The 13,367-nt window shown below is 34.6% G+C and overlaps 1 protein-coding gene across 1 annotated transcript; it reads right to left on the reverse strand.

Annotated features, from left to right (window-relative positions):
* Positions 1–2,187: 2,187 nt before the first annotated feature.
* Positions 2,188–11,077, reverse strand: LOC112185004 (2-alkenal reductase (NADP(+)-dependent)). The gene is made up of 6 exons (XM_024323220.2): positions 10,775–11,077; positions 10,519–10,699; positions 10,186–10,355; positions 2,969–3,051; positions 2,745–2,871; positions 2,188–2,514 (listed from the first exon to the last, which is right to left on the reverse strand). Exons 1-6 carry the CDS (start codon positions 11,003–11,005, stop codon positions 2,263–2,265), a joined length of 1,044 nt encoding a protein of 347 aa, XP_024178988.1. The 5' UTR covers positions 11,006–11,077; the 3' UTR covers positions 2,188–2,262.
* Positions 11,078–13,367: the final 2,290 nt, after the last annotated feature.

Consider the following 13,367-nt stretch of genomic DNA (forward strand, 5'->3'; position numbering starts at 1 on the left):
CTAGCTGGGGACTGTGGTCAACGGTCCGCTTTGAACCAATCAGCTAGCTAGGTTTTGAAATTGTCAATGTTATGGGCATCAGTTAATTTTTCATAGCTTGACCATTTTTAGGTTTTAGTTGATATAATGTACTGGTCAAATCAAGTTGGGTAAAACGGACAGAACATATGCCTCACCATTGAGAATCCTTGGTGTACAGTTGACTTTCGTAACTGATAATTTGAAGGACGAAAGTTGGAAATCGTGAATCAGAATTCAAGCATATAAATCCACCCCTCGGCCATCGATCATCACTCGGTTTAATGCCCATCTGCCGTTTACCTCTGCGCTAGGTTTGAAGCGTTATATTTCCACGTCAGTCAGCATTTTTTTTTTGTTTTTTGTTTTTTGTTTTTTGAAAATAAAGGGCTGGTACGGCTACCATCAAGCCTTGATTAATGAAACTGCCGAATACAGGGGGGGACATTGAGCCTAAACCCCTAATTACAATAAACATCGATAAAACATCCCAAAATAATATTAGGAGTCTTTACAAAATTCATGTATACTAATAAACATCAATTAGCAAAGAGTGCTCTACTGGCTACTCCATTTGTTTTGACATAACGGAAAGATAATTCGTTTAATTACAATCTCGAAGCATAATTACCAAAAACGCAGTTTTCCCACTATGTTGCCAACCAGGAATAAATCTGGCGACAATTCGTTCGGCCACTAGGAATAAATCCGGCGAGACTTTGTACGTTCTTTTTTTACATTGAAGAGGATCAAAACTATGATTTAGCTTAATTTTAACGCAATTTGAAAGATGATGTAGAAATTAAAAACTCTTATAAGTCATAACTGTAAGTCTATCATAAAATAGTCGGTAATTCATATTAATCCAACAAATTACTTCTCATATTTGGTCAAGTTTAAATTGTCATGACATATAAGATGTTGAGGATTAGTACTCTGCTGGAAATGGTAGCGGAATAGTGGCATTAGGGAATGGAATTGGAGGTACTGCATGAATATACATTAATCGATTGCATGTATAGCACAAATTGGCATATTGTAATACCATATGGTACGTTTTTTGGGGGGACATAGAGATTGCATGAGCAAAAGATTGGTGGGGATCAATTGATACAATTACTTGTCCATGTAGCTAGCAATCTAGAATTGTATAGCGCTAACTCATGCACAAGGTGAGGCACAGAATATTTTCCACACTATCTCGTTTCTAGGCATTGGATACTCCCTTACAAAACTTGTGTGACATCTCTACTTTCTCATTTCATCCATGCTTCTATTATTTAACTTGCCTTGAACTCACAGTCGATCAAGCAATTCTATATGAACCGACTTCAAATCAAGTAGCAATTTAAAAAATATTATATATACAGTTGAACATTTATTATCATATGCATATTAAATTCGAACTACATGATAAATATGTATATTAGAATTAACGTTTACTGCTCTGCATTGTTGTAAAAAATATGGTACGGAATTCCTGTAAAATTAAAATAAAATAATATGGAGATATCTTGGGAAATAAAAATTGAGATATAGATAAGAAAATGAAATAAAGTAAGAAAATAATATAATATATAAGTTTTATATAGGAAAACTTATCGAGTCGAGGAGTGCAAGCGCACTGTCTTAAGAGAATATTCGTCCCCTACTGCACAGGGTTGACTGAAGAACTTTTCCCAAGATACAACAACTCTTCGAGCTACGTCGTGCAGCTAAGAAGCTCCATTGAACCTTAATCACTCATGCACTCAAAACGGTATATACTTAAAATAGATATATGTATAATATGGAAGAGGACTTTATATAGTTAGGGTGTTGTGCTAGAGTGGTTGCATGATGGTGGAGTGCCTTTTCTTCTCATGATATCCCTTCTATGTATCCGCCCATCTCGACATTTCATATCTGACAATATGTCCAACCACACATGCCTTCCAACCATATGCCTTCCAACTCTAGCCATGTACCCTTATATAGGCCACACCTATCATGACCATAATTAGCCTCATAAACCATATAACGGTCAAATAATAATCATATATTTAAAACATAAAACTGTTAAACCATAAATAGAGAAATAAACACAAAATAAAAATAACCCCAAAATAAATAAAATATATTTTAATTTTAAATCATAAAATTTCCAACACTTTGGTTCGATATGCCACATTTTTATTACATAATTTTTTTGTGTGTAGCATATAACTTAAAATGCATATAAAGCCCATGGTAGTGACACCCTAATTACTTGACTTGGATTACTATTTTCCCAATATTTGAGCTGGTAAACAGTGACCCTAAGCTCTCCAAGAAATTTTCAACTCCATGGACGATTTTGATCTTAGAAACAATCTTGCCTTCCTTTAGATGGCTCTCCATCTCCTTTTCAAAATCTCCAAAACGATCAAAGTACGAACCCACCATGTACCCTTGCATCTTCACTTGTTTGCCGATCAGATTCAGCAGATTCCTCACTCCCTCCCTCTCAGTCCATACCTGCACCAAAAATAGACAAAGTTTATAAATTTGGCACTACTACTTGAAAAACCAGCCAAATTAACATGCATATGACGCACGCCCCTTATTTCAATTTTCAATAACATGTCGTTTTATAAATTTGCATGTGCAATTGAATACATCATATTCATGCTTAGACAAACATAACCTAATTTGACAGTATCTATGTGTAATAATGCAGATGAATACAAATGGTATTAATTCATCACCTTGTTGTAGCCAGATATCATGCCACAAAGGGAGACCTTTGCATGCTTGTTGACATGGTTGAGAACAGCCTCGAGCATTTTACCACCAACATTGTCAAGATATATATCAATTCCATTTGGGAAATACCTGTAAACAATTCCACTTTCACATTGTTTCATTCATACATTTTTAAGCCATGATACACATAAAATGTAATTGAAAAGAGTTAATAATTAGTAATTACCTGGTTAAAGCAGCATCGTAATCTTTCTCTGTGTGGTAGTTGAAGGCATCATCATATCCAAATTCCTCTTTGATAAGCTTTACCTAAGAACCATAATTTTTCAACAATAATCAAAACAAAAGGTTTTCTAAGAATGCATCCTGATAAAGTAAAACTAAAGTAATTATTGGGTTTACAACATTGTAATTGAGTGCATTATCATATTCATGAAATTATAAATGATTGATTCAGCATTGTAATGATCAAAATTAGGGGATGCCATCGTAATTATCAAACCGATCGAATACCAACCGATCGATATTTTAAGTTTGGTAAACTGACTTTTTAATAATCGAAACCAATAAAACAAAAATCAAATATTACTGAAAAGATTGGTTTGGTTTTTGTAAATATCGACTCTACATGATTGCTATCATATGTATTCTAGTTTTCAATATATACATGTATATTAAGAAATACAAACAAATTATTTTCATGATAGTATTAGCAATTATGCTAATATTATATTAATAGTACATGCATTTTAAGTAACATATATAGTAAAAGATCGTAAAATAACTAGTTTTATTGAAAATGACTAAAACACATATATATATATATATATATATATATATGTATATAGAGCTATATAATCAAATAAGCAAATGAATACAAAGTTTTCGACAGCTTATCTAATATTGTTAATTCTAATTTATATTGCAAATAAATATTTGTCCTAAAGTTGGTAATACCGAAATACCAAATTTGGTTGATATGATTAAATATCAAAAAAATTTGGTTGGTAATTGGAAACTCCATTTTGAAACTGAAAGTTATGGTTTCGAAGTTGATAAGGCTAATAACTGATTTGAACCCTAATCAGAATACATGTTTTATAAGGTCCATATACATTTTTGCATAAATTCCTTATAGTAGAGTGCCCAATAGAAATTTCAAGATTTAAAATAGTAGTCATTAAAACAAATTTTTAAATAAGAATTTTTTTGTTTTGTTTTATATTCATATCACGATCCGTTTTAATGATCTGAACTGCTAGTTAATTGTCATGTCTAGCTCCAATGGACTATGGGAAGGAAATCACCTGTCCCCAAATTCTCTATCCCAACCTTGTCCCTCTAATTATAATTTGACAATTAGTTAAAAAAACAAAAACATGCCTTTCAAAAAAAAAAAAAAAACAGAAACAAACTTGGACTAAAACAATCAACCCAGCTTCTGCATTTGTTAACATAATTGATCTTACCAAACCCAGAACTTATCATCTTCTCTTCTTTCTGTAAAGCCAAGCTTAACATATATCCAAACCCACAGACAGTCAAAGCCAGCTTTTGAATGGTTGCAATGACGAGTCGCTCATTGCCTTCCTGTGCGGCTTGAGGCTCTTGAGGAGGATGAAGGGGTCGGCCTCGTAGATGCAGAACGAACCGTCGGCGTCACCGGAGACGAGGTGAGGGGGACGGAGAGATTGGAACGGATGAAAAAGGAAACGGATGCGACGGTGGGCGTGGGTGTGGTCGTTGAGGAAGCCGACGGAGGTGGCATGTGACAGGTTGTAGAGCTGGATTGTGTCTTCGGATTTCCGTGTTTTGGGGTTTGAGCTTGATTCCAATGGGGCTTTTCTCGTAGGAGCCTGCAATTAGACTTGTGGTGGTGGGGAGAGATTGATATTGCTGTGACTCTCAGGGTTTATGGCAAAGGTTGAGGACATGGGTTTTACTGAGAAATTTAAATTATGAAATGATCAAAAGATACATGTTTATTCAGTCTTACAGAAACAAGAGAAGATGCCAAGTGTTTGGTTTGGTAAGATGGATTCAGCAGCAAAAAGAGTAAACCCCTCAGTTGATTGTTCTGGGTTTTCTAAGTTTTTTTTTTTAAAAACTAATTGTTAACGGTGTTAGCTCTTGTTGAGTGGAATAACACGTGTCAAATTATTATTAATGGGACAGGGTTGGGATAGAAGATTTGGGGACAGGTGATTTCCTCCCTGGCCTATGTAGTATGTAGTAGCTAGATTTTTTTGGGTATGTGTACTGTTTCGAATCGCCAACTTATCATGTCCCATGCATGCATATTGGAATGCTTTATATCAAGGCAAATAAATATATAAGTTGCAACTATATTAGTGAAGTCCACAATACTTAATGAGGAGTGAATTTCACATTCCTAATGTGTTCACACTTTATGTTTTTTTTTTGTTTTTTTAAATATATTAAGTTTTATATTTTTATTGTATGGATTGTAAAACATGTGATGTTATGATACTAAAAAAAAAAAAAACATAGAGTGTGGTATAGGGATGGCAATGAGGAGGGTAGGGTCTCCATACCCGACTTTATCCATCATCCCCTTACCCGCTCCAATCCTCATAATAAGAAACTAGGGATTTCCCGTCCCCGTCCCCATTGGAGATCAGGTCCCCATTCCCGCCTCATCCCGGTTAACAATATTACTAATTTATTATATAAAAATTCATACAAATAATTATGAGTTGTAAAATATGAAGTTAAAATAAAAAAAAATCAAACATCAAAATAAAATAAATTCTTCATTTCAATCAAACAAATACAAATACAAGTCTCGCTTAAAAAAAAAAACAATAATATATTGACAAAATTAAAAGGGAAATTTTTAAGAACAGTACATGAACTTAAGGCCACTCCGAATTTTGGTGCCCAACGTTTATATAACCCAAAATAAGTACATGAACTTTTATTCCCGACCCAGTTTTCATACATGCCGTCAGAAACACCGTTAACACCTATGCCTTATTAATATGTCATGTGGCATAGATGTTAACGGTGTTAGTGACGGCATGTATGAAAACTGGGTCGGGATTAAAAGTTCATGTACTTATTTTGGGTTATATAAACGTTGGACACCAAAATTCGGAGTAGCCTTAAGTTCATGTACTGTTCTTAAAATTCTCTCAAATTTAAATATTGACAAAAAGATGAAGTTTACATAAATATTTATTTATAAATAATATCATATTATATATATATATATATATATATATTTTAGATAATTCTTATTGGGTGGGTATGGGAATAGGGATCAAAATACCATCCTCGCCCCGTATCTGATTTCAAAAATCAAATATTGGGGATCCCCATCCCAGTTACCCGAATTTCTCCCCGTTAGGGTCGAATACTCGATGGGAATTATTGTCATCCCTAAGTGTGGATTATAAAATAGGAAGTGTGAATTTCATTCCCCTACTTAATTAAGTTTTTGAAAATCTTACAAATACCTAGATCAACTAAAGTGTTTAATTAAAGCCTACAATGTCATAACCAAGGCAAGCAAATACAAAAAAAAAAGAAAAAAAAGAAGAGAGAGTGAACATACAACGTAGCACTACCTGAGATTAATTGATATGAAAATGAGATTTCTCCTTATTAATACAAATTAAAGAAGGGTGGTGTTATTCACACACACCTTCTATGTATTTATTACTTTAAGGAGCCGTGACCACTTACCTAATTTCAGCTTAAAAAATGCCCATATACTCCACTAAGAGTTTTTTAACCATATTTACCCAATCTAACATCTATTAACAGTTTTGCCCTTCGTGTGATTAAGAAACTATATAGATGCCACTATTTCCTCTATCTCCTCACTCTCCACGCCACTGACACCCTCTCTCTCCTTCATCTCTCCCTGATCTCCCTCTATCTCCCCAATCTCTCGATCTCCACCTCCAGTTTCTCTCTCTCTCTCTCTCTCTCTCTCTCTCTCTCTCTCTCTCTCTCTCTCTCTCTCTCTCTCTCTCTCCACGTCAGCTCCGCCACCAACTTCGTCGGCCCAGCAGTCGGACAAAACCATGTCCACATTAGCCGCGGATGACGCCCTTTCGATCATGCTCCACCGTCTTCCACCCACCCTTTCCCTCCCCACGCGCCTCGCACAGTCAGCCACGTGTCCTCCGGTTCCGGTGATCTCTTTGTCCCAAGCTCGATCCAATCCATCTCCTCGAAACTGGGGTTCTTCCAGCTCACCGACAGCTCCATCCCTCCCCAACTCGCTAACTCGGCCGAGTTGGAAGCACTATCGCTCTTTGACCTACCCAGGGAGAAGAAACAAGCGAGTTTCCCGAGGAACTGGCCTATTGGGTTTGAGGAAGGAGATGAAGTTGACAATGCTGACGTGGACAGACTCGGCAAGTCGTTTTGTCTCAACGAGTTGTGTTATACCGAGTCTGCTGGGTTGTCCTTGGCTTCTCTAAGCGAGTTCAGTCGTGCTTTGGAGAAAGTAGGGTTGGAGGTGATTGATCTGCTTTGTAGGTCAATCGGGTTTGAAAGTCCTCTAGGGAAGGATGATTGGCAATAATAAGATTGTTGGGACCCAATAATGAGATTACTAGGGTCGGTCTGTTTTCACCACCTCCGTGAAAACCCGAAACAAAATAAATAAAAAGATTACTGGGGGGCAATAAAATGTTTATTAGGGCAATAATAAGATTATTAGGAGCCAATAATAAAATTATTTATTTGGTAAACCTCCGAAAGCTTTCAAAATTCAAAACATCTTCATTTTTCACTAATTATTGATCCCCAATAAACTTGTTATATATTGAGGAGCAATAATATATTTATTGGGGGACAATAATATGATTACTGGGTATTATTTGAGGCAATAAATTGAGACGCCGGAATCCAGTCACTAGTCCAGTACTGGATTCGAGATTCCGGTCACCGGTCACTGGAGTCCCCGACCGCCATTGGTCACCAGAGTCCGGCAAGGTCTCCGATGACTTCTCTCATTAAGTGACAAAGAAGGAGAAGGCAAAATTGTCCCCCAAAAAATAAAATAAAAATAAAAAAATACTTAATTGGGTATTAGGGAAATAATCTCTTAGAGTGTTTGGGTAAGTGGGCAATTTTGAAGCTAAAATTGGGTAAATAATCATTTCCCCTTACTTTAATTCAAATTGTTTTTTTTTTTTTACAAATTACCCTTACTATCCCCTCTTGCAATTTTTTTTTTCTTTCTATCTGGCAAGTCAATCATTCTCAAATTCTAATCCCTTATTGTTGACAATTGTATGTTCGATCATATTTTGATTATTCTAGCCTTGCATAATACATTCTTATAATTGTTTTATATTTTCGCTACACCAGACATATATTAAATTAAGGGTTGAACAAATTGGCCATATCACCATTCTATAGAATACTCTATAGAATGCTTAATTCCACCAGTGAAACAATGGCTAAAACACTGGGAATGGTATTTTGAATTAACATTGCTGAAGTAGATGTGAGAGGTTTTGGATCTCCTTTAGTTTAGGTGATATGCTTATACCTTTCTTCAATTCTATATAGCAGTAATGACATACCTAAATTCCCAAATTCAGTCACATAGTGATTTTTCATCTGAGCTCTAAACTTTACCACACTAAGTGCTGGACTTTTCACAAATAGCATTTTGTCTTGCCAATAAGGTTTGTTTACTTGTTTTTTTTTTTCTTCTTCTTCTACTTCTTCTTAATTAGCAATGACATTCACAAGATAAGGGTAAAATATTAGACAAGATTTCAATCGGTTTGATATATTATGGTTTTGTAACTGCTACCCCATCAACCAACCATCTATATATTTCAATTCAGTAACTGTAACTAATACTCTAAATAACCAACTAGCTATTGGATTTGCATTCTCTTCACAATGTTGAATTAGGTCTAGTACCTTTCTACCTAACAATCAGAGTGTGAAGAGGAAAACCATATTTACTGCAGAAAATTAGTGTTGCTTGGAAGATCTTTGTAATTTGGATTCATTTGAATAAATGTAATTACCTAGAAAGCATATTCCTTGTTTAATAATACAGTTCCTTCCACTTAATGAACGTATTATTTTTCCTTCATTATAGGTAAAAAAAATTGATTTACTGTATAATGATGTTTGATTCATGATTGACTTGCCAAATATAAAAAATAAAATTAAAATTAAAAAGGATGGTAGTTAGGGTAATTTGTAAAAAAAAATTGAATTAAAGTAATAGAAAAATACATGGGGCCGTGTGAATAGAGAAAATAGGTGTGTGAATAGCACCACTCATTAAAGTGAACAGTAAGTTTCGATAGTGAAAACTTTAATCCAATTACTATCTCGGTATTAAGTTAATTAATTTCATTCTCTCTTAATCTCTTATCAAGACATTTGTTTCTTGAGTATCCGATAATAGGAAGAGTTTTTCTATTTGAACCTCCAAATTTGCTCACTTGACCTCTATGCTTTTTACACCTCTTATCAAATTTTCAAATACTAAATTTACTCACTAAACCTCTCTAAACTTCCTCAAATAACCTCACTCATATAATTTGCAAACAAATTATTAATTATCTTTAAAATAAAAAATTTAGTCATTTCAATTATTTAATCACTCTATAAATCTTAACTAAATATACATTTCTTAATCAAACTTGAGTTTCAAAAATTAATGTCTAATCAATAAGAAAATGCCATGAACTATTATGTTTTTTTTTCTTCTATTTTAGCTGTGCAAAAAAAAATGAAGAAATCATTTTGTTTTTATTCTAAAAAAAAATCATTTGTTTTTTAATGTTTATTTTTTTTTTGTATTTTTTGTACCACATGGTTAATTATTTAAATAAATTTTTTTTCCTAAAATATAATGGATTGACTTAGATTTAGGTCATAAATCATAAGATGATTTATTTTGTTTTCCCTCACCAATATGCGTTCAACATATATATTATACATTTTTATGTCACATGATCTTAATCATATTTTTAATTATTATTAAATATATATGAATGCTTTAATGAGTATGTAGTGAAATTGAAAAATGAAAATATATAAGGAAAATAATAAGGAATACAATCTAATATTATTGAATTGGAAAGTTTACAAAAAATAAATATAATATTTTTTGGTATATTATTGTCCTTAATAGTCATTTTATAGTAGGTTATATATGTCATTTAATAATTCATAATAGAGTAAGGTCAAGTGAGCAGATTTGGAAGTCCCAATAGAAACTCTCTTATAGGAAACAAAACATTTGTTCTTCTTGTCTAAATGCAATAGTTAGTGGGCCATCGAATGGATCTTTACAAATAACAACGGGCTTTGATTTTGCCACTTTTCAAGTGAGCCCAAATAGCTAATTAATGCAATTATGAACTCTTCCCTCAATGCACTGTTGACATTTCAACAATCGCAATAATACGTACTCAACGAATTTCTTACCTTGTCGTCAGTTCCAGTGCTTCCAACTACTCGACAGCCTTTAAGCTTGGCCAACTGCCCTGCATAAATCCCAACGGCACTGGCCGCAGCTGATATGAACACATTCGACCCTGCTTTTATTGGCTCCGCGATCACCTCTATTCCCACCCACGCTGCCAACCCAGGTATCCCTAATACGGAAGTATAATATTCCGTAATATCAGGATCATCGAAAGTTCTACTATGTTTTGGAGTTAAGTATGTGAAACTCTCTTTGAAGCATAATAGTAAGTAGAAACATTGTAATAAGATTGGATGGTATAATGCTAATAAGTAATAACAGAAGCAAATTACCTAACAAACCGAGATATTCAGGCAATGGAATCCCAGCATTTGGCTCCACCTTTCTTAAATTCTGGGATGATACCACACAGTACTCGGCAAAAGATGTGGAAGGACAGATCACTATGTCACCTTCACCATAGTCACTATCCTTTGACATAATTACTCTTCCAACACCAAATGCTGAAACTACCTGCATATTATATGAACATCAACACCACAGAAAATGTATGGAAAGAAATAAAACCGAGAAATAATCGATCTGAACCTCGTTAAGGTTGAACTGCGCAAAGTATAGCCCTTCTTCCAGGCCGGTCATTCTGCCACGCAGGTATGGTTCAACGGACACGAAAAGCGTCTCAAGGACGACATGTTGTTCAGGGATTGCATCAAGGGCCAGCGAGACGCAGCGAATTTTCAGATGATCTGAAGTTGGAATACCTTCAGGAGCATAAGCAGCCAAGTACCATTCTCTGCTTTCGACTACTGTAGCACTCATCTCCTTCTCCTAGGTTTTTTTTTTGGGGTCAAAATCTCCTTCTTCCAGTCAGTTACTGCAAACAAGCACCCCCTGTATGCAAGACTCAAAAGAAGGGCACAATTATTTAACACACCAGTGTACTCAAACAATATATGAGTGGTTCCTAGCTCATCAAGCAGGGGCGGAACGGTGTTGTTCCACGTGTTAAGATGATCGAAGACCAAGTGTCAAACATCTCGAGATCGACTTGGTGAATTCTGTTGCAGCAGCTGTTTAGTATAAAAGCCTTAGATTAGAGAAATTCTTAGGTGGGGGTTTCCCACCACGTGTCTTTACTGCCCCCAATCAGAAGAGAGGAAATTTTCCATCTTTTCCAAAACTGTCTCTGCTCTCTGAAGTGCAATACCCAAAACACCCTCCCTATTGGGCAGTGATTGGCCTTCCCCACCACGTGTCCGTGCGGGTGCCCTACGCAAGATTCTCTCTAGTTTTTAGGGAGTAAAGTTAGGCCTCATCAAAAAGCCCGCGGATCAAGTGGGCCGATGGAGGCCCGCCGGCCCTGAGGGCTTTTAGCCCGGCCCGGCCAGTCAAAAAACCCGCAAAAGCCCGCCTAGGTGGGCCGAGGGCCGGCCCGCCTAAAGCCCGCAAAAACTCAGCCGGGCCCGTAGGCCAGGCCCGCCAAAGGCCCGCTAGACCCGGCCCGTAAAAGCCCGTAAAATATTATATATATATATATATATGTGTGTGTGTAGATATGTGTGTGTGTGTTTATAAATATATATATACACACACACTCACACATAGATATATATTTGTGTGTGTGTTTATATATATATATGTGTGTGTGTGTGTGTGTTATATATATAGAAAAGATATATATGCATTACCACATAATAAATATATATATATAGATATATATTATATGTGTGTGTGTGTTTATATATATGTATATATATTTATATATGTGTGTGTGTGTTTATATATATATAGATATATATGTGTGTGTGTGTGTGTGTTTATATATATATATATAGATATATATATATATATATATATGTGTGTGTGTGTGTGTGTGTGTGTGTTTATATATATATATATATATAGAGATATATATATGTGTGTGTGTGTGTTTATATATATATATAATATATATATATATGTGTGTGTGTGTGTGTGTGTGTGTTTATATATATATATAATATATATATATATATATATGTGTGTGTGTGTGTGTGTTTATATATATATATATAATATATATATATATATATATATGTGTGTGTGTGTGTGTGTGTGTGTGTGTGTGTGGAAGTTCTTATAATTCTATTATTCTATATAGAATATGTGCATATATATATATATATTCTACATATCGGTTGACCAATTCGATCGGATTCGAAAATATGGTGAAATTGGCTAAATTTTGTACCACACTTATAATTTATTGTAATAAACTCATCCAACGGTCGGTTTTTCCATTTTCTTTGAATTGATATGGGTTGCTCTTTGGATTATATGATATATAAATATAGGTTTATAAGAGTTACTAAGTTTGACCTAGTTGATCGAATTCGAAACGATAACCAAATTGGCTGGATTTTCTACAACCACCATAAAACATTACAATCTCTCAATCGAGCGGTTGGTTTCTTTGAATTCATTTTCCACTTCATGATTGTTTTAGAATGAACCTAAACAATTTAAATACAACGAATATGTCATACAACTTTAGGAGGAAAATTGGTATAGACCAATGTGTTTGTAATTAAAATTAATTTTTTTTATCTTATGTCCACTCACATCCATTGATGGAATATATACAAACGTGATGTGAAAAAATAAGCACGTTTCGAGGTTGTCACGGCATCGGTCAACCAATAAAACATATAAGTGTCTACGGTTGACTAATCCGATCGGATTCGAAAATATGGTGAAATTGGCTAAATTTTTTACAACACTCATAATTTATTGTAATAAACTCATCCAACGGTCGGTTTTTCCATTTTCTTTGAATTGATAGGGGTTGCTCTTTGGAGTGTATGATATATAAATATAGATTTATAAAAAATTAGTGTCTTTAAAAATTTATTTATCAATAAATTAGTATCTATATATAAATATAGATTTTTTTGGGTACAATATAGTTATATAGATATGTTATCTTTGGTTGTATTTGATCTTTATCCATTGAATTTCCAAAGCTTGATTAAAAAAAAAAAAACTTGTGTCTTTAAATATTTATTTATAAATAAAGCCCGCAAGGCCCGGCCCAAAAAAGCCCGCAAGGCCAAGCCCGGCCCGGCCCGAAAAAGCCCGCAAGGCCCGCTTTATATGGACGGGCTTGGATCCTTTGATTTTTAATAAAGCCCGGCCCGGCCCG

The sequence above is a fragment of the Rosa chinensis genome, chromosome 2 (genome assembly GCF_002994745.2).
Source record: "Rosa chinensis cultivar Old Blush chromosome 2, RchiOBHm-V2, whole genome shotgun sequence".
Lineage (NCBI taxonomy): Eukaryota > Viridiplantae > Streptophyta > Magnoliopsida > Rosales > Rosaceae > Rosa > Rosa chinensis.